Below are 23,267 nucleotides of genomic sequence, written 5' to 3' on the forward strand. Positions count from 1 at the left end.
GAAAGGAAAATAATTGGACGAGCAGGAGGTGAAACATGAAAGTTTACCGAAATGAATGGATAGACTTCTTTTCTACGAAGGTTCCTCCGTGTATGAAAATGACTATTGTATGTAACTTCTACAAAATTATGTGTCAGCGTTTCTACTACATAATGAGTGCGTTTCGCTCAAGAAGAAAGTTTTGGATCAAAATCTAACCGACGACAAGTTTATTGGACAGATAAATAACTGGGGTCGACAGAGATGAGTTCAGTCATCTTTTGGAGTCTTTGTGACAGTACGTCACATAAATGGACATTTGGAGAAAGGGAAAATAATTTTCTGTTATGAGACGTGTGAACTAAAAATTATTTCAAGACCGTGTACGTGCGCCGATGTATAACTAATATTAAAGAACGTAAGTTATTAATATCAAAACACAAATTTCGATGTAATTAACAAAACACAGTTTTTTGCATAATCTCTGTGCAACATAGGCCATGAAGATCAGAGACAATTCTATGATTGAACCGACTCTCCTGTTTTGTTTCATCTAGCGGTAGGCAGCCATTGTTGCGCTGTCTGATAATTAACGTAAGGTTTATCTGTATTTTTGAACAAAAATAATAGAAATCGTTATTAGAAAGTGTGTATTATTGACTTAGTTGTCACCTCTTATGATCGCAACGATTAATTATAATTAACAAAATTTTTGCAGAACTTCGTAGTGCAGGGAGCTCATCTCCCCTAGCAGGATATAGTCGACCATCACGCTGACGATTCATGTTATTAAATGTAAATGCGAGAGACATCTCAGTTTTGATCTTTCATTAATTGCAAAGTGAAAGACAGTAGTGATAGATTTCATTTACGAAAATTTACAGCACTGAATGAGTTCAGTATGTTACATTTTGGTCGCCTAACGGTGGATGAGATTCTCTCCAGTTTTGCCTTGCAAATAATGAACAAGAAATATTTAAAATCATTACATTCCGCAGTATCGCAGTTTATCTTTATGTAGTTTGGTACATAAATAACCAGTAGTCCCTGAGACCCATATTAATAATTACAGTTTGCGTAAGAATACGCATATTTTCTTTTCCACGGTAAATGATAACAGCCAAACAGTTCAGGATAAAGATTTATTAAAATTCTTGACCACGGTTTAGGTATATCTAAATATAGCTTCATCAGAAGTAAAATACAACTGAAGAGAAAGACACCTTCATAACAAAAACATAGCATCGGAACAGAGAGAGAATTTTTTTTTTCTTTATTGTCATTTGTTCACCTTATACAAAGGCGGGCTGGCAGCGGATACATCTACTCCGCTCTTCAGACACAAGCATTACAATAACAGAAGAAAGGGAGACAGAAAAGTAACGAATCGGTGGCTTAAAAAAAAACACACACAGGAGATACAATAAAAAACATGAAGCCATTCACACTCGACGAAAGCACACGGAAAACTGTCGGCACTGCACACAAACACTGACGAATGAGACGGTACAAGTGAACGAGGAGCGTGGCGGCGAAGAGCACTAAATCACAATCACGACGGCACAGACACTAAGCTGATGGCGATGATCTCCGGCGCGCGAATGTCCACTGGGCGTGTGCGAGTCCGGCGTCCTGCCAAGAGGGCAGGAAGGTGGTGGAGGGCGGGAGAGGGGCCGAGAAAGAAAAAAACACTATAGCTTAAGTAACTGTAAAATTACCAGAGTATTACAAGCACAAAAACTTTTAGTCACTTACTAAACTCACATGCTGCAGTAGAGATAAATAAAACAATTTTGCCAAAGGCTTCGTCAGTAGTTAAAACATCATCTCCCTTTATACAACATAATTATGGACAGAGGGTTGATGCGAACGCAGCATAGAATCATTACCTAGCCTGTGAACTAGCGTGAAGAGGGTGTGAAAGCCCTAGGGCAGACAGGTTCACCGAGAGAGGGCACTTGTGGTATGTGCGAGACACTCGCGCACATTCTACCAAACGTACGGCCGAAACAATAAAGGAATTGGAAATCGAATTTCTGGAATATCTGGCATATGCTTCAGACCTGACTCCAGACGATTTCCATATGTTTTGCCCAGTGAAGAAAGCGCTTATGGGAAGATGATATGCTACTGATGCAGAAGCCTTGATGCGCTGCAAAACTGGTTACAAATGCAACCTTTTTTCTGACAGAATCAAAACAACTTGTGAAACGTGGGAAAAAGTACGTTGAAGTGCAGATATCAGCCTGTTTAATTGTTTTTTTCCTAAAAAAATAAAACGAAGGAGCAAGAAAAATTAATTTCATATGGGTTTTTATAATACCTTATTTTATAAAATGAGAAGGTTCGGCGCCGACTCAAAGAACCAGCAGAAACCGTCCGCCAGGGCAGGGGCCATGAGCAGCGGCTATGTGACTGTAGACAGGACAACAGCAACAGAGCAAAATAGTGGTGATGCCATGGAGTAATATCTAAGTTCGGAGCAATCCAAGAGTGAAAAACTGTGGCTAGCGAAATCCGAGGCCAAACCAGTGGTGTGTAATAAGAGCAATATGAGGACGCAGTGAATACACAACTGAGGCAAAGTCTTGTTGCAGCTAGTTTTATAGTGACACCACAAAGCACTAATTGGCTAACAAGGTAGGCATATGTGGCACTGCAGCGCTGTAAGTCCACCACTGCAGAGGCGATGCTAGCACTTGCAGATTTAGCACTGTCATCTAGTGGTTGCCAAGTAGCTCCAAGCACATTACTTGGAATATATTGCGATACTACGCTCACAACACAACGTGTGACGGTAAGTCACATAAACTGACATTTTAAAAAAGAAAAGGGTTTTTGCTTGTGTGACGTGTGAACTATAAATTATTTCAAGACTGCGTACGTGTGCGCGATGTATAATAAATATTAAAAAAAAATGTTATTATTACCATCAAAGCTCACAAACAGCGGTGTGATTAATAAAGAACATTTTTTGCCTACAATCTCTGTGTAATGAAAATGAACATGAGCAGAGATTATTGTTTTGTTGAACTCACTCTCCTATTTTGTTTCGTCTAGCGGAAGGGCGTCATTCTATAGCCGTATGGTATTTAATGTAAGTTTATAATTTAGCAAAATGAGAAAGTGTGTATTATTGATTTAGTGGGCACCTCTTATGATAGTAGTCATTAATTATAATTAACAAATTTATTTTCAGAACTTCATGTTTTAGGGAGCTCGTCTTCCCTATCAGCATTTGGTCGTTCATTACGCTGATGATATTTTATAATGTCATAATATTAAATGTAAATGTCAGAGATTTCTCTATTTTGATCTTCCAATAGTTTCAGAGTTAGCAGAGAAAAATAGATTTCATTTATTAATATTTAGAATACTGAATAAGTTCAATATATTTTAAGTTCGGCCGCCTAACGGCAAACGGGATTCTCTCCAGTTTTGCCTTGCAAATAACGAATATTAAACAATGAAAAATATTCCATTCAACGAGCATAACAATATTTCAGTTACTTCATGGAGTTTCGTTCAAAATGAGAACCAAATTAATTATTACAGGCTGCGTAAAAGCACACAGATTTTCTTTTCAAAATAGCAGCGCTCACGCGAACTATCTATTAGAAGGCCGTGAGTCGCTCGTCGTGTTTGAAATATTATTCCGTACGGACTTCGAAATAGCCGAGGCCCGTACGTATGGTATAATGGTATTGGGTCATTTCGAAGTCTCATGCTAGCACATAATATTTAACAGAGTAATTATTATCTACCGCAATAAGTAAAAGAACCAAAAACACCCGTGTACCGCGATAAATGGACCTGTAGGGCAGTCGAGATAGGAGTTACCAGTACTGAAATGCAGAAGGATCTGCAGCGAATTGACGCATGGTGCAGGGAATGGCAATTGAATCTCAATGTAGACAAGTGTAATGTGCTGCGAATACATAGAAAGATAGATCCCTTATCATTTAGCTACAAAACAGCAGGTCAGCAACTGGAAGCAGTTAATTCCATAAAATATCTGGGAGTACGCATTAGGAGTGATTTAAAATGGAATGATCATATAAAGTAGATCGTCGGTAAAGCAGATGCCAGACTGAGATTCATTGGAAGAATCCTAAGGAAATGCAAACCGAAAACAAAGGAAGTAGGTAACAGTACGCTTGTTCGCCCACTGCTTGAATACTGCTCATCAGTGTGGGATCCGTACCAGATAGGCTTGATAGAAGAGATAGAGAAGATCCAACGGAGAACAGCGCGCTTCGTTACAGGATCATTTAGTAATCGCGAAAGCGTTACGGAGATGATAGATAAACTCCAGTGGAAGACTCAGCAGGAGAGACGCTCAGTAGGTCGGTACGGGCTTTTGTTAAAGTTTCGAGAAGATACCTTCACCGAAGAGTCAAGCAGTATATTGCTCCCTCCTACGTATATCTCTCGAAGAGACCATGAGGATAAAATCAGAGAGATTAGAGCCCACACAGAAGCATACCGACAATCCTTCTTTCCACGAACAATACGAGACTGGAATCAAAAGGGAGAACCGGTATAGGCACACAAAAATGGTTCAAATGGCTCTGAGCACTTTGGGACTTAACATGTGAGGTCATCAGTCCCCTAGAACTTAGAACTACTTAAACCTAACTAACCTAAGGACATCACACACATTCATGCCCGAGGCAGGATTTGAGTCTGCGACCGTAGCGGTCGCGCGGTTCCCGACTGATGCGCCTAGAACCGCTCGGCCACACAGGCGGGCTGATGGAGGTAATCAAGGTACCCTCCGCCACACACCGTCAGGTGGCTTGCCGAGTATGGCTGTAGATGTAGATGTAGGCTTTCCACCCTCACCCCCACCCCCATCCTTGTGGAAGCTTGGTATACCTGCATTGTCATCGAGTTATGAGCTATGTTTAAAATTTCAAGTCTCTTGCTCATCAGGAAATTAGTTTAAAAAAACTGCAGAATTTGTACTGAACAAGCAGACAGACAAGAAAACGAGCTAATAAGAACACATTTAAAAATATGTTTAAGAGAGCGAATAAATTCTTCGTGGCCTGTAACCACACAACCTTGTTGTTACAGCCTGAGAATGAGTTAGAGTGGTGTTTCGGCAAAATGTCAGCCGCCGCCGTTTCGCATCAATCGTAGCACGTTCAGAAGCAAATTCGGCTCGTAAAGCTAATTTGAGTGAGGGGAAGCGAGGTGAGGCACACGTCCGCATTATCCGGCGGCCGGTCGGTCCGCTTATCGAACAGCAATAAAGCAGCGGCCAGCGGCCGGCCATCAGCAGGGCAGGGCAGGGTTAGCCAGGGCGGGTCCCGCTGGCGCTTCGCCAGGAAGGCGGCAACCCGCTGTGCTGTGCTGCTGGTCGCCCAGGCTGCGGTCTGGCTGCGGCCGCGAGCAGGAGGAGGAGGAGGAGGAGGATGCGACACGGCAGGGACTTGTCAGGCGCAGCCGGCCGCGGTTGGGCTCCCGCCAGCATGGGGCGGCGCTGCAGCGAGTGGGAAAGAGAAAGGCCGAAAAGGGAGCCGCAACCGGTCGTACGTTCCCTTTCGCTATACCGCTGCGTCCGGCCGCCAACAGGCCGCACCAGCCCAATTACGACCAGGAACCGCACGGTCACCTGTATGGGTGCACGCCATCCATTACCTCACTTTCCTAAATATGGAGCTTTTTCTTGTATGAAACCTTTCCTTCGTTGATGGGGCTGTAGTGAACGAAGTCGCACGATTAATTAGACTGTAATTTGGTTATACCATGATCGATTTCGAGAAATTTTGGCAACGTGTTGGAACTGAAGCGTTTTTGTTTATCTATCTAAATCTGAAAAACTGGCGAAACTGTTTGTTTCTGTGTTTGAACATGTTTAACTCAGAAACTACTAGACAAATTATCATGAGGGTTTCACAGGTAGCTTGAGCGTAGATTGGGGTTCTGGTACCGCGCGCCGTAGAATTTGAATCCGCGCCAAACGTCATGGACGTCGAAGACCCATAGAGGTCTGTGCACCGTAAGCTGTGGCGGCACGCGCCTCCTGGCCCGCTTTTAGTGTGGGGGCACCACAGTGGAACATGTGGTCCCAGTGGCCAATAGCGGCGCCCCCGATAGTGTACTTTAATGCCGGCCACTCGCTCAGCCAATCCCACCCTCACCTACCTTGGCCTCACCATTGACCGTCACCTCACCTGGATCCCTCATCTCCACTCCATCCAATCCAAAGCCCATAACCGCCTCCGAATCCTCAAACTCCTCTCTGGCCGGACATGAGGGTTGCACCCCTCTACCATCATTCACACCTACAAATCCTTAATCCGTCCCATCCTCTGTTATGCCAGTCCTGCCTTGATATCTGCCCCCACCAAATTCTATAAGTCCCTTGAGCGTCATGCACTCCGCCTCGCCTTCCGTATACGCCTCTCATCCCCCCACACGGATCCTTTATGATCTCATTCCTTTCCCCCATCTGCTCCTATTCCTCGAACATATCCGCATCCTCTACACCTCCCGTCACCTTTATCCCCTTCACCCCCTGGTTGCTCCACTCCTCTCCCATCCCCGTCCCCTGCCACGTCTTCACTGTTGTGTCCCCCCTACCCTCCATCTCTACACCCTTCATCTCCTTTCCCAATGTGGCTTCCATCAACTCCCCCTCCCGGATGATGCCCTCTCTCCCTTCATTTATCCCTCCTATCAACTCTGATTCTCACTCCCCCTCCTTTCCTCTGTCCTTTTCACGGGTTCCCTCTCCCCCCTTCCATCCTCTTTTTTCCCCACCTCCCCTCTCTCTGCCCCCTTCTTTCCCCCGATTCCTTTTGCATTTCCCTCCTCTACCTCTTCTCATTCCCTCTCGCGTCTGCCCTGCCCCTCTCCCCCATTATGAGTGCTCTCCCTCCTTGGTCCCCCCCTTTTCGTTTTTTTCCTTCCTCCCTCCTTGTTCTCCCCCCTCCTCCAGTTCCCCCCCCCCATCTGACTTTGGCTCGGGAGTGTGATCTTTGTGCCGCCATTTTTCGTGCAGTGTTTAACAGTGAGTGTTCCGTGTTGTGTTTTTTTGGGAAGTATTGCGAACGGCCATCATACTGTCGCTGGGTGTGTTTTTATCTCTTGCGAACAGAAACCAGACTGTCGTCATGTTTTTTAATTGTGTGTGTACTACGTTACTTGTCTGATTCCTGTGTATTTTATTAACATTGCCAACCCCTTTGCTTTCTGATTTAACTTTCCGTAATTTTCTGCCATTTTTACACTTTGTCACCGTTTTATTGCCTGTTTTCCTTGTTTCTTTTCTTCTTCCGTTTTTAAAAAAGTCTGTAGGCTGTAGAGCAGCGTACTAAGTTTCTGCCAGCCCGCCCCCTTCGGGGGGAATTGAAATTAAATAAAGAAAAAAAAAAAACCCTCAGCCAGTCAGTGTAGTCTCGCTTACGTCAGTTTACACCTCGCTTTGCTCTAGACTGCTTACTTCCTGGTTTGTGTACTAGTTTCTTTCCTTGTGACTCTGTTGTTCGGTCTTGTTGTATTCGTTCCGTCCTACGTTGGTCGTGTCCCTCCTCTTCCGCTGTGTTGTTGATCGCGGGCCTCTCCGCGGGTCCCGCCGCACCTTCCGTCATTGCTACCCCGCGACCGCCCTGGTCACAGTTACAACAGGGGTACCGTATAACCTTTATTTAATTAAAGTCGGATCATGGTAAAAAAGATATCATGGTATAAAGTTTTATCCAAAACTGTCGTATCCGTCTGTTTGAGCAGCTGATATCTTTCGTGGAATTTTCAGATGATGATGACGATGTTTTAGTATGGGGGCGCTCAACTGCGCGGTCATCAGCGCCTGTACAAATTCCTAATTTTTACCCAGTCCAATTTTTTTTTCGCATTCCAGTCTAGTCACAGTCACAAATGAAGATGTTGATGAAGTGATGAGAACAACACAAACACCCAGTCCATGGGGGAATTTTCAGAGGTAACCTGATCATAGTTTGGGGCACCGTATAGGCTTTGTTTCATCAAAATATGACTACTTGAAAAAAATACCATAATCCAAAATTTTATCCTTTATCCTTGCGAAAGCAACTCTGTCTGTTACGTATCCACGACGAACCCACTGAAGAAAAATGTCTCTGAACACTATGTGACTTAACATCTGGGGTCATTAGCCCCTAGACTTAGAACTACTTAAACCAAACTAACCTAAGGACATCACATATATTCACGCCCGAGGTAGGATTCGAACCTGCGACCGTAGCAGCTGCGCGGATCCGGAATGAAGCGCCTAGACCCGCTCGGCCACAACGGCCAGCAAACCCGCTGAACTGATTTCGATGAATATCGACATGGAGATAGCTTGAACCCTGAGGATGAAAACAGCTCCCCTTATTACAATAATAATAATAATAATTTATTTATTTTTAGCACTATTAGCAGTTGTTAAAATCACCAACATTAACCAGGGGCCTATTCGTAAAATAAGATAATTTACTAATGAATAAACCCTTACGATTGAGACATCCTTTAATTAAAATCATTAATAACTCTTTAGTTGATTTACCCGCACCAACAAATATTTCATTTTGATGGAATTTTGGATCCCTACTAGGGCTATGTTTGGTAATTCAAATTGTAACTGGACTATTTTTAGCTATACATTATACATCAGATATTGAAATAGCATTTAGTAGTGTAGTTCACATCTGCCGAGATGTAAATAATGGCTGAATTATTCGAACCTTACATGCAAATGGAGCTTCTATATTTTTTATTTGTATTTATTTGCATGTAGGACGAGGAATTTACTACGGATCTTATATATACATACACACCTTAATCTTTCTTTATTATTAGTGAAAAGAAAGATTAAATAAGAAAGAATATAATACATTTATCGGTATACATGTTCCATATTAATCTTTATTTATATATAATAGAGAAGTTGTTGTGGTCATTCTAGGGTGCGTTTCTTTTTTTTTTTTTGTTATTTTTGTGTTTGTTTTATTTTGTTTTTCTTTAAATATTTGAATCGTTTATTTTTTCTTATTTTTATAAATTTTTAAGTTTCTTATTTTGTTTCCAAAAGTTTTATTCTTGCTTATTTATTCACTTTTTCTTTGTATTATATGTAAGTTTTGTTAAACTAAATGTTCTATTTTGCAGTAATTTGATTTAATTATCAAGTGATTTTGGATTTAGCAATTGATTTAGTATCGGCATAATTCGTGCCAGCAGCCGCGGTTATACGATTGATACAAGTGAATATTATTGGTTAAAACAGTTATTTATATTTTTAGGGTTAAAATATAAATTTGTAAGGTGAAATGTTAAAATTTATTTATAGCTCTTTTTATGAATCTGTGAAATTTGAATAATAAACTAGGATTAGATACCCTATTATTTTAAATGTTAATTATATTTACCTGGGTACTATTAGTTAAGGTCTTTAAACCCAAAGAATTTGGCGGTATCTCATTCCATTCAGAGGAACCTACCCCATGATTGGTAATACACGATTTACTCTACTTAATTTATTTGTTTGTATATCTCCGTTATCAGAGAATCTTTTTAGAGTTATAATTCTCAAGATTTATAATTATAAAGTATTTCAGGTCAAGGTGCAGCTTATAATTAAGAGGAGGTGGGTTACAATAGATTTTTGTTTATAACGGATTTGATGGTGAAATACTATTAATGAAGGTGGATTTGATAGTAATTTAATTTATTTAATTTAACTGATATTGGCTCTGAGGTGTGTACACATCGCCCGTCGCTCTCATTATTGATTATTCTATTTTATTACTTTAATTTAGCTTCAATTTAGATGAGATAAGTCGTAACATAGTAGATGTACTGGAAAGTGTATCTAGGAAGAGTTTCAAGATATAACTTATTAGTAAAGTGTTTCATTTACACTGAAAATTTTTCTGTGCAAATCAGGATATCTTGATTATTTATTTTATTATATTTATTTTTTGTTTATTTAATTATTTAATAAAAATAATTTTGTCGAATTTTGTCTTAGTATATTTTGTAGAATTGATTTTTTATATTATAGTTTATTGGTAATGTAATTGTTTTATGAAATATTATTTTAAATTTTTAAAAGTAGATTTTATTTATTGTACCTTTTGTATCAGGGTTTATCAAAATTTTAGTATTTACTTTACTTGTCTCGATTTGGGTTGATTTATAAATAATTTATAGTTAATGTATCATAATTCTTATTAAATTATTTATAGAAATGAGATGTTAATCGTTTCCCAAGATATCTAGTTTCTTAAGAAAAAATTTAATTTTTTAAAGTTAATTGTTTTTATTTAATTTTTTAGGTATAAATATTAACTTATTTATTCTTTAAGGGATAAGCTTTGAAGTTAATAACCTATAATTTGTTTTAATAAAATATAATAGTAAGCTTTAAACCAGCTATCTTTAAGATTACGTTTTAGTTCATTATTTTTATTTTTGATTTTATAATTATTTTAGGTTTTTTATTAAGATTATAAATTTAATTTTTAAATTTTTGTAATAATGATAGAATTAGTATATTTATTTGTATATAATTTTTACCTTGTTAATTTATTATAAGGAACTAGGCAAAATTGATTTCCGCCTGTTTATCAAAAACATGTCCTCTAGAAAATATTTTGAGGTTTGGCCTGCTCACTGAGCAAATTTTTAAAGAGCCGCGGTATTTTGACCGTGCAAAGGTAGCATAATCATTAGTCTCTTAATTAGTGGCTGGAATGAATGGCTTGACGAGAAATCAACTGTCTCTTAATAAATTTTTGAATTTAACTTTTGAGTCAAAAGGCTTAAATTTTTGTTTAGGACGAGAAGACCCTATAGAGCTTAACATTTTATTTTTATATAGTTTTTTGTTTGTCTTTCTATATTTAATGATGATGTTTTGTTGGGGTGACATGAAGAATAAATAAACTCTTCATTATTATAAAATTTATTTATGTTTGTTGTTTTGATCCATAATTTATGATCATAAGATTAAGTTACCTTAGGGATAACAGCGTAATTGTTTCTGAGAGCTCATATCGACAAAGCAGATTGCGACCTCGATGTTGGATTAAGAAAAATTTTGGGTGCAGTAGCCCAGTAATTAGGTCTGTTCGACCTTTAAATTCTTACATGATCTGAGTTCAGACCGGCGTGAGCCAGGTCGGTTTCTATCCTAAGATTATTAATTCATATTAGTACGAAAGGACCATATGGTTGAAATATTTTTTATTTTATTGATTAAAATTAATTAAATTACTATTTTGACAGATTAATGTGTTGAATTTAGAATTCATTTATGTAGATTTTTTCTACAAATAGTATTGATACTTTATGATTTATTTATGTTTATTTTGAATTTTCTTTTATTAGTTATTTGTGTTTTAATTAGTGTTGCTTTTTTAACTTTATTAGAGCGTAAGGTTTTAGGTTATATTCAAATTCGAAAGGGTCCAAATAAAGTAGGTTTTGTCGGAATTCCTCAACCCTTTAGTGATGCTATCAAGTTAATTTGTAAGGAGCAGCCAATTCCTATTAATCTAATTATTTACTTTATTATTTTTCTCCTGTTTTTAATTTAATAATTTCCTTGGCTGTTTGAGTGATTTTTCCCTACTTAACTTATATATGTTCTTTTTCTTATGGATTTTTGTTTTTTTTATGTTGTACTAGATTAGGTGTTTATACTGTTATAATTGCTGGTTGGTCTTCTAATTCAAATTATTCTTTACTAGGTTCTCTTCGTTCTGTTGCTCAAACAATTTCATATGAAGTTAGTTTGGCTTTAATTTTATTATCTTTAATTATTTTAATTGGTAGTTTTAACATGTTTGATTTTATAAACTATCAGCTTTATTGTTGATTTATTATTATTTCTTTTCCTTTAGCTTTAGCTTGTTTTGCTTCTTGTTTAGCTGAAACTAACCGTACTCCTTTTGATTTTGCCGAGGGTGAATCTGAGTTAGTTTCAGGGTTTAATATTGAATATGGTGCAGGAGGTTTTACTTTAATTTTTTTAGCTGAGTATACTAGAATTGTTTTTATAAGAATGTTATTAGCTTTAATTTTTTTAGGTGGTGATTTTTATTCTTTTATATTTTTTATTAAGCTTGCTGTTATGTCCTTTGGTTTTATTTGAGTTCGTGGCACATTACCACGTTTTCGTTACGATAAGTTAATGTACTTAGCTTGAAAAAGTTTTTTGCCATTATCTTTAAATTTTTTTATTTTCTTTGTTGGTTTAAAGATTTTATTTATTTCATTTATTTAGTGAAATTTTTTAAGAAAAGTTAATAGAAGAGTTAAACTTCTAGTTTTATGTTTTCAAAACATATGCTTTTCCTAAGCTAATTAACTTATTATTCCTTAATTAGCTTATCTCATGCGTTTGCAACATGCACATTAATTAAGAAGTATGTAAAGTAAATAATTGTTAAGATTTGTCCTGTTATAATATAAGGTTCTTCAACAGGCCGTTTTCCAATTCATGTTAATAAGCATACAACAACTACTATAATTCAGAATAAAGTCTGGTTGATAGGATAGAATTGAATACCTCGGAATGGTGTTTTATTATAAAATGGTAAAATTATTAAGATTCTAATTGATAGGAATAACGCAATAACACCTCCAAGTTTATTAGGGATTGACCGAAGAATTGCATATGCAAATAAGAAGTACCATTCTGGTTGAATATGGACAGGAGTTACTAATGGGTTGGCAGGTACAAAATTATCCGGATCTCCTAGGAGGTAAGGATTGATCAAGCATAATATAATTAATAATGATGTTATTAATACAAATGTAATAGAGTCCTTGAAAGTAAAGTATGGGTGAAATGGAATTTTTTCAATATCTCCATTTAGTCCTAAAGGGTTATTAGACCCTGTTTGGTGGAGGAAAAATAAATGAATTGCTGCTATTGCAGCAATAATAAATGGTAATACAAAATGGAATGTAAAGAATCGATTTAATGTTGCATTATCAACAGCAAATCCTCCTCACACTCATTGAACTAAATCTGTTCCTAAGTATGGGATTGCTGATAATAAATTAGTAATTACTGTTGCACCTCAGAATGATATTTGACCTCAAGGTAAAACGTATCCTATAAATGCAGTTGCTATAACTAAAAATAGGATTACTGTACCAATTATTCAGGTGTGTATGTATATATAAGATCCGTAGTAAATTCCTCGTCCTACATGCAAATAAATACAAATAAAAAATATAGAAGCTCCATTTGCATGTAAGGTTCGAATAATTCAGCCATTATTTACATCTCGGCAGATGTGAACTACACTACCAAATGCTATTTCAATATTTGATGTATAATGTATAGCTAAAAATAGTCCAGTTACAATTTGAATTACCAAACATAGCCCTAGTAGGGATCCAAAATTCCATCAAAATGAAATATTTGTTGGTGCGGGTAAATCAACTAAAGAGTTATTGATGATTTTAATTAAAGGATGTCTCAATCGTAAGGGTTTATTCATTAGTAAATTATCTTATTTTACGAATAGGCCCCTGGTTAATGTTGGTGATTTTAACAACTGCTAATAGTGCTAAAAATAAATAAATTATTATTATTATTGTAATAATGAATGTTGGTCTATTATATAGTTTTTCTAAAGATATTGTTATTTCTTGATAATTGATTGAATTATCAATATTTATAGTTTCAGTATTTTTGAAAAAGTCTATAAATATTGTTATATCTAAAATAATTAATGTTGATATGATAAATATTCATATTGTTAAGGTAATAATTATTGTAATTGATTTAGGTTGAAATATTTCGTTTGATGCAATTCTCGTAATATAAATAAATAGAACTAATATACCACCAAGAAATGTTAAAAATAAAATATATGATAACCAATATCTTTCCATTATTGTCCCTGTTATTAGCCCAACTAAAAAAGTTTGTAGGATAATGAAAAGCATTATTGATATTGGGTGTCTTAATTTAATAAAATTAATATTTATTACGTTTGATAGTGATATAATTATTATTTTGATCATTTCAGGGGTTAGTTTATTTAAAATATCGGTTTTGGGGACCGATGATGGGAAGCTTTCCACCTCTGAAGTTTTAAAAGCGGGGGCCAGACTTATCTCCGGTTTACAAGACCGGCGTTTTTTTTAAAACTATTAAAACTAATGTTTATATTCTCTGTCTTTACTTCTTTATTGATTTATTTTGCTGGTGTTTATGTTTTTTCTTCTAAACGTAAGCATTTATTAATGGTTCTTTTGAGATTAGAATTTATTGTTCTTTCTTTATTTATGTTGGTTATTGTTTTTCTTATTGAGTTTGATTATGATTATTTTTTTCCTGTTATTTTTTTGGTTTTTTCTGTTTGTGAAGGTGCTTTAGGTCTTTCTATTTTAGTTTCAATAATTCGTTCTCATGGTAATGATTTTTTTAATTCTTTTGGTTTATCTTTATGTTAAAGTATTTATTTATAACTATTTTTTTGATCCCTCTTTGTTTAGTTAATAATTGTTGATGGTTGGTTCATTCTTTAATGTTTCTGTCTAGTTTTGTTTTTATGATTTGTGTTTATTCATATGCAGATTAAAATATGATTAGATATTATTTTGGTATTGATTATTTTTCTTTTAGTTTAATTCTACTTAGTTTTTGAATTTGTTCTTTAATAATTACTGCTAGAGGTTCAGTTTATTTAAGTTCTTATCATTCTAATTTTTTTGTTTTTATAGTTTTAATTTTAATGATTATGTTTTATTGTTCATTTGCTAGATTGAGTCTTCTTTCTTTTTATATTTTTTTTGAGGCTAGATTGGTTCCTACTTTACTTTTGATTTTGGGTTGGGGTTATCAACCTGAACGGTTGCAGGCTGGTGTTTATTTAATTTTTTATACTTTGGTTGCTAGATTGCCTTTATTATTAGTTTTATTTAGGGTTTATGATTTTTCTAATACTTTATATTTTCCTTTATTGGTTGATTTTGGTTCTTATTATTTTATGTTTTATGTTTTTATAATTCTTGCTTTTTTAGTTAAGATGCCAATATTTTTGGTTCATTTATGGCTTCCTAAGGCCCATGTTGAGGCCCCTATTTCAGGTAGAATAATTCTTGCTGGTGTTTTATTAAAGTTAGGTGGTTATGGTATTTTTCGTGTTATAAAGGTTATTTCTTATTTGGGTTTAAAGTTTAATTATTTTTGATTGTCTTTAGGTTTATCCAGTGGTGCTATTGTTAGATTTATTTGTTTTCGTCAGGTTGATTTAAAATCTTTAATTGCTTATTCTTCTGTTGCTCATATAAGAATGGTTATTGGAGGATTGATAACTATGAATTGATGAGGTTGTATAGGTTCTCTTTCTTTAATGGTTGGTCATGGTTTGTGTTCTTCTGGTTTATTTTGTCTATCTAATATTATTTATGAGCATTTAGGTAGACGAAGATTATTAATTAACAAGGGTATAATTAATTTAATGCCAAGAATGGCTTTATGATGATTTCTTTTGAGATCTTCTAATATAGCCGCTCCTCCTTCTTTAAATTTGGTAGGTGAGCTTAGATTATTAAATAGAATTATGTCTTGATCTTCTTTTAGATTTCTTGCTTTAATTTTTTTGTCTTTTTTTAGAGCTGTTTATACTTTATATATGTATTCTTATTCTCAGCATGGTAATTATTATTCTGGTGTTTATACTTGTTCTCTTGGTTATTTTCGTGAATATCATCTTTTACTTTTACATTGATTGCCTTTAAATATTCTTTGTTTAAAGGGTGAGTATTTTTTTGTTTAGGTTGCTTAAGTATTTTAATTAAAAATGTTGTTTTGTGGAATCAACGATATGAATTTTTTCATCTTAGGCCGTGAATTTGTTTTCTATTTGTTCTTTGAGTTTTTTTTCTCTATTTTTTTCTAGAACTATAATTTTTATTTTGGGTATTTATTATTTAATAATTGATTATAGAGTTTTTGTTGAATGAGAGCTTTTTAATTTAAATGGTTCTATGGTTGTTATGACTTTAATTTTGGATTGAATGTCTCTTATTTTTATATCTTTTGTTATATATATTTCTTCTTTGGTTATTTATTATAGAGAGGATTATATATCGGGAGAAAAGAATATAAATCGTTTTATTATTATTGTTTTAATATTTATTCTTTCTATAGGTTTTTTAATTATTAGTCCTAATTTGATTAGAATTTTATTAGGATGAGATGGTTTAGGTTTAGTTTCTTATTGTTTAGTTATTTATTATCAAAATGTAAAATCTTATAGTGCGGGTATGTTAACGGCACTTTCTAATCGTATTGGTGATGTTGCTATTTTAATTTCTATTGCTTGAATATTGAATTTTGGCGGTTGAAATTATATTTATTATTATGATTTTATTTCTAATTCTTTTGAAATAAAGCTTATTACTATATTAATTGTTTTAGCAGCTATAACTAAAAGAGCTCAAATTCCCTTTTCTTCTTGACTTCCTGCAGCTATGGCTGCTCCTACTCCTGTTTCTGCTTTGGTTCATTCTTCTACTCTTGTTACTGCTGGGGTTTATTTATTAATTCGTTTTAGACCAATATTAGATACTTATAATTGTGGTTGATTCTTACTTTTAATTGGTTGTATAACTATGTTTATGGCCGGTTTGGGTGCAAATTTTGAATTTGATTTGAAGAAAATTATTGCTCTTTCTACTTTAAGACAACTTGGTTTAATAATAAGAATTTTGGCTATGGGTTATCCAAAACTTGCATTTTTTCATTTATTAGCTCATGCTTTATTTAAGGCTTTATTGTTTATGTGTGCAGGTTCAATAATCCATAATTTAAAGGATTCTCAGGATATTCGTTTTATAGGTTCAATTGTTAATTTTATGCCTTTAACTTCAGTTTGTTTTAATGTTTCTAGTTTATCTTTGTGTGGTATACCATTTTTAGCAGGTTTTTATTCAAAGGATTTAATTCTTGAGATGGTTTGTTTAAGATGAATTAATTGTTTGATTTTTTTCTTTATTTCTTTTCTACTGGTTTAACTGCTTCTTATTCTTTTCATCTTTTTTATTATTCAATATCTGGTGACAATAATTTTTATTCTAGATTTTCTTTTGATGATAAGGGTTATTATATTTCTTTTGGTATAATTGGTTTATTGTTTGTTGCTGTTTTTGGTGGTAGCCTTTTGTCTTGGTTAATTTTTCCTGTTCCTCATGTGATTGCCCTGCCTTATTATTTGAAGTTTTTAACTATTACTGTAGTTGTTTTAGGTGCTTATTTGGGTTATCTTATTTCTAATTTTGATTTTTCTCAAAATTTATTTTCTTTAAGTATGCTTTCTTTTGTTAGATTTGCTGGTTCTATGTGGTTTATACCTTTCATTTCAACTAAGTTTATTAGATATTTTCCTGTAAAATTGGGTTATTATTCATCAAAGTCATTTGATTATGGTTGAGGTGAATTATTTGGTGGTCAAGGTTTATATAGACTATTTATTTATTTAATTAGTTATATACAAGGTTGATATGATTCTAATTTTAAGATTTATCTTTTAACTTTTATTTTTTGAATATTTATTTTGGTGGTATTATTTTTCGTTTACTTAAATAGCTTATAATTAGAGCATGACACTGACGATGTTAAGGAAGTATTTTTACTTTTAGGTATTTATAAATATACATATATTATTTTTACAGTGAAAATGTAATGTTTTATTTAAACTATATAAATTTTAGAAATGTTAACGGAGTTTAACCGCTAATATAAAAAGTTAGCAGCTTTCATATTGGCTTTACATTTCCTTAATTGGAACTTTATAGTTCAATTATATTATTAACAGTAATACGCCCCTTTTTGGCTTCAATTAATAAGAATAAGGGTATTTTATTTACCAATCTTCCAGGTCGAAACTGACTGCAATATTTCGCTTCTTATTCTATTTAAGGTTGATTGATTATATCAATACTTTTTGAATGCAACCCAAATGTTATAGTTAACTACAACCCTTTATTCTGCTCATTGTAAGGCTCCTTGATTTCATTCATGGTATAGTCCACCTAATAATACTATAATAAAAAATATTGTTGATACTGTTCAGATTATAATGTCTGAAGTTTTAAAAATAATTACAATTGGAAGGATTAATGCGATTTCTACATCAAAAATTAAGAAAATTACTGCAATTAAGAAGAATCGAAGTGAGAATGGTATTCGTGCTGATCTTTTTGGGTCAAATCCACACTCGAATGGTGATCTTTTTTCTCGGTCATTAATTAATTTTTTTGATAATGTTGTTGCAAGGATTATAACAATTATTGGAATAATAAATCTAATAAAAATTCTTGTAGATAAGATTAGGATTGTTTTTCTTGATTTATATCAAGCTTTTTGATTGGAAGTCAAATGTACTATTTATACTAGAAAAACAATTATCTACCTTATCAATAAATAGAAATATATAAGAATAATCATACTACGTCTACAAAGTGTCAGTATCATGCTGCTGCTTCAAACCCAAAGTGGTGTCTTGGTGAGAATTGATTTATTGAATGTCGAATTAGACATGTTGATAAGAAAATTGTTCCGATAATTACATGTAGACCATGGAACCCTGTTGCAACAAAGAACGTTGATCCATAGACTGCATCTGCAATGGTGAAGGGTGCTTCTCAATATTCATATGCTTGAAGTATAGTGAAGTGTAGTCCTAGTAGTACTGTGAAGAATAATCCTTGTAATGCTTGAGTATGATTAGATTCTATTAGACTATGATGTGCTCATGTTACTGTTACTCCTGATGCTAAAAGAATAGCTGTATTAAGTAATGGAATTTGTATAGGATTGAAAGGTTGAATTCCTATTGGTGGTCATAATATCCCTAATTCAATAGTAGGTGCTAGTCTTCTTCTAAAAAATGCTCAAAAAAATGAAACAAAGAATAGTACTTCTGATGCAATAAATAAAATTATTCCTCATCGTAATCCAATTGATACAAATCCCGTATGTAGTCCTTGGTATGTTCCTTCTCGTACTACATCTCGTCATCATTGGATTATAGTTAGAAGTGTAATTCCAAATCCAATTATAAATAAGTTAATGTTAAATAGGTGAAATCATTTTGCTAATCCTGATACTAGAACTATTGCTCCAATTGCTCCTGTTAATGGTCAAGGTCTGTAATCTACTAAGTGGAATGGGTGGTTTGAGTGAGTTGTTAACATAAGTTTAGTATACTTCTCTAGAATATAAAGTTCTTAAAATTGAGAAAACATAGGCCTGAATTATTGCTACTGCTGATTCTAGAATTAATAGAAGTATTTGTCCAATAATTAATAGTGAAATTAAGTTTATTGCTATAGATGGTCCCGTATTTCCTAGCAACGCTAATAGTAAGTGCCCTGCAATTATATTTGCTGCTAGTCGTACTGCTAGTGTACCTGGTCGAATGACATTTCTAATTGTTTCAATTAATACTATAAATGATATTAATGCAGGTGGTGTTCCTTGTGGAACAAGGTGTGCAAATATGTGATTTGTATGATTAATTCATCCAAATAATATAAATCTTAATCATATAGGTAGAGCAATTGCAAATGTTAATGCTATATGTCTTGTTCTAGTAAAGATGTAAGGGAATAATCCTATGAAATTATTAAATAGTATTATAATAAAGATTGAAATGAAGATGAATGTTGTTCCATTAAATGATTTTGGTCCTAGCAATGTTTTAAATTCATTGTGTAAGGTTAAGTTTAGTTTATTTCAAATAATATTAATTCGTGATGGTGTAAGTCAAAATATTGATGGGATTAATAATAATCCTAGGAATGTTCTAGTTCAATTTAATGATAAATTGAAGATATTAGTTGATGGATCAAATGTTGAAAATAAGTTTGTTATCATTTTCAATTTAAGTTCTTTATATCAATTGTTCTTTTTTCTGCTCTTTTAATAAGGTTTGGTTTGAATGAAAAAAAGTTTATTTGATTAAATAAAATTAATGTAGTCGAAAATATAATAAATAGGGAGAATCATATGAGAGGGGATATTTGAGGGATTTGGATTAAAATTCCCCATCAGAAGTAGTCGTTAATTTACTATTTTTTGGTTTAAGAGACCATTACTTACTTTCAGTCATCTGATGTATTTCAAGGTGTACTAATTATTTAGTTATTTTAGATTGACACTCTAATGTTATATATTTTAACTAACTCCTTAGATTATCTTAGATAATCACTTGATAAATAAGTTTACTGAAGTTCTTTCAATTACAATTGGTATAAATCTGTGGTTTGCTCCACAGATTTCTGAGCATTGTCCAAAGAATAGTCCAGGCCGGTTTATTGTAAATGTTCCTTGGTTTAGTCGACCTGGCGTTGCGTCAATTTTAACTCCTAATGCAGGTACTGCTCATGAATGTAGAACGTCTGATGCTCTTGTTAATACTCGTACTTCTGTATTTATTGGTAAAATTGTTCGGTTATCTACATCTAGAAGTCGAAATCCGTCGTTTTCTAGGTCTTGTTCTGGTGTTATATAAGTGTCAAATTCTACATCTATAAAGTCTGAATATTCATATCTTCAATATCATTGTCGTCCAATTGTTTTAATCGTAATTATATTTGTCTACTGAATCATCAAGTAAATATAGAAGTCGTAATGATGGTAGTGCAATAAAAATTAGTGTAATTGCTGGTAGTGCTGTTCAGATTGTTTCAATTAAATGCCCGTGAAGTATGTTTCGGTTTGTATAGGCAATGAATAATATGTAACTTAGGGCATAGCCTACAATTACTGTAATTAATAATAATATGACCATGGTATGATCATGGAAGAATGATAGTTGCTCCATTAATGGTGAAGCTCCATCTTGAAGGGATAAATTTGATCATGTTGCCATTAATTTTCTAATAAAAGGTCAAACCTTTATTTGTAGAGCTTAAATCTACTGCACTAATCTGCCATATTAGAATCTAGAAATTAATGGTAGTTCTGAGTAACTGTGTTCCGCAGGTGGGTTATTTTGCAGTCATTCTGTTGATCTTCTTATATTAGCTCTAAATATGATTGCCCGGTTTGTAACCATTCTTTCTCATATAATTACAATGAATATAATGATTCCTACAATAGAAATTGTGGACCCAATTCTTGATACTACATTTCATGATGTGTATGCGTCTGGGTAATCTGAATATCGTCGTGGTATTCCTGCTAGTCCTAGGAAGTGCTGAGGAAAGAATGTTAAGTTTACTCCAATAAATATAATTGTGAATTGGATTTTTAATCATGTATTATTTATAGTTAATCCTGTAAATAATGGGTATCATTGAATAACACCTCCTATAATTGCAAATACTGCTCCTATAGATAAGACATAATGGAAGTGGGCAACTACATAATATGTATCATGTAATACGATGTCAAGTGATGAATTTGCTAATACTAATCCTGTTAGCCCACCAATTGTAAATAGGAAAATAAATCCTAGAGCTGATAATAACGGTGGATTAAATTTGAATTTAGTTCCATATAGTGTAGCTAATCATCTGAATACCTTGATTCCTGTAGGTACAGCAATAATTATTGTTGCTGATGTAAAGTATGCTCGTGTGTCAATGTCTATTCCTACTGTGAATATATGATGTGCTCATACAATAAATCCTATTAGTCCAATTGATAATATAGCATAAATTATACCTAGTGTTCCAAATGATTCAATTTTTCCTCTTTCTTGACATACAATATGAGAAATAATCCCAAACCCCGGTAGAATTAAAATGTAAACTTCTGGGTGTCCAAAGAATCAGAATAGGTGTTGATATAAAATTGGGTCACCTCCTCCAGCAGGGTCAAAGAATGATGTATTTAAATTTCGATCTGTTAATAGTATAGTAATAGCCCCTGCTAATACTGGAAGTGATAAAAGGAGAAGAAGGGCTGTAATAGCTACAGATCAGACAAATAAAGGTGTTTGATCTAGAGTTATACTTTCTGATCGTATATTAATTGCTGTTGTAATGAAGTTTACTGTACCAAGAATAGATGATACACCTGCTAAGTGAAGTGAAAAAATAGCTAGGTCTACAGATGCCCCCCCATGTGCGATAGCTCCTGCAAGAGGAGGGTAAACTGTTCATCCTGTACCAGCACCGTTATCTACTATAGAAGATGTAAGAAGAAGGGTAAGTGAGGGCGGTAGTAATCTAAAACTTATATTATTTATTCGTGGGAATGCTATATCTGGTGCACCAATTATTAATGGTACAAGTCAATTACCAAATCCACCAATTATAATAGGTATTACTATAAAAAAAATTATTACAAATGCGTGAGCTGTAATAATGACATTATAAATTTGGTCATCTCCAATTAGAGATCCTGGTTGACCAAGTTCAGCACGAATAAGTATTCTTATTGATGTTCCTACTATTCCTGCTCACGCTCCAAATAAGACGTATAAAGTACCAATATCCTTATGGTTTGTTGAGAATAATCATTTTTGCGGTAAGATGGCTAAATTTAAGGTGGTAGACTGTAAATCTACTTATGAGATATTTCTCTCTTACCATACTTTAGGTCTTATATTCAATTATGATTCTAGACTGCAATTCTAGAGGTGTAAAATTTTACTAAGGCCTAAAAGATTATTCTTTTAATTATAACTTTGAAGGTTATTAGTTTGTTTAACTTAAGTCCTTAGTATAATGAGATTAAGGTTGATGTTGAGACTAATCCTATTGTTGAAATTATAACTGTTATAGGAAGAATAATTCTTGATTTTTGAGACTTTATTTTTATAGATCACGAATTTTCTGTGTATGATATAATTAGGGCTGAGAATCTAATACGTATATAATAATAAAGTGTGATTGTAGTTAATACAACCATAATTGTTATAATAGTTGTTATGTTATTTTCCATCAATGATTGTATTACAATTCATTTTGGTAGAAATCCAAGAAATGGTGGTAAACCACCTAATGATAAAAGGGATAAGAATATTATGAATTTAATTTCAGTTTTTATATTTCTAGCTGAATAGATCTGATTTATAAAAAATAGATTTATTTGCTTAAATAATAGGACCATAATTAATCTTAATAGTGAATAAATAATAAAATATAGTTCTCAAATGTTTTCTCTAACTGTTAGGGATCTAATTATTCACCCTAAATGTCTAATTGAGGAATATGCTAGAAGTTGTCGTAGCGATGTTTGATTTAAACCACCTATTGCCCCAATAATAATTCTTAGAATAATAATTGTTCAAATGAAAGATCTTAGTTGAATACAGTAAGATAATACTATTATT

General features: G+C 33.7%; 1 protein-coding gene across 1 annotated transcript in view; it reads left to right on the plus strand.

The window, feature by feature from the left end:
* LOC124796000 overlaps positions 1 to 23,267 on the plus strand; it is a 145,539-nt gene that overhangs the window by 94,562 nt on the left and 27,710 nt on the right. Inside the window, exons 4-5 of the mRNA XM_047260082.1 lie at positions 2,324 to 2,443; positions 5,353 to 5,516. Of these exons, the coding sequence (XP_047116038.1) occupies positions 2,324 to 2,443; positions 5,353 to 5,516 (284 nt within the window). The remainder of the gene's footprint in view (positions 1 to 2,323; positions 2,444 to 5,352; positions 5,517 to 23,267) is intronic.

This window comes from Schistocerca piceifrons, chromosome 4 (genome assembly GCF_021461385.2).
Source record: "Schistocerca piceifrons isolate TAMUIC-IGC-003096 chromosome 4, iqSchPice1.1, whole genome shotgun sequence".
NCBI classification, from domain to species: Eukaryota; Metazoa; Arthropoda; class Insecta; order Orthoptera; family Acrididae; genus Schistocerca; species Schistocerca piceifrons.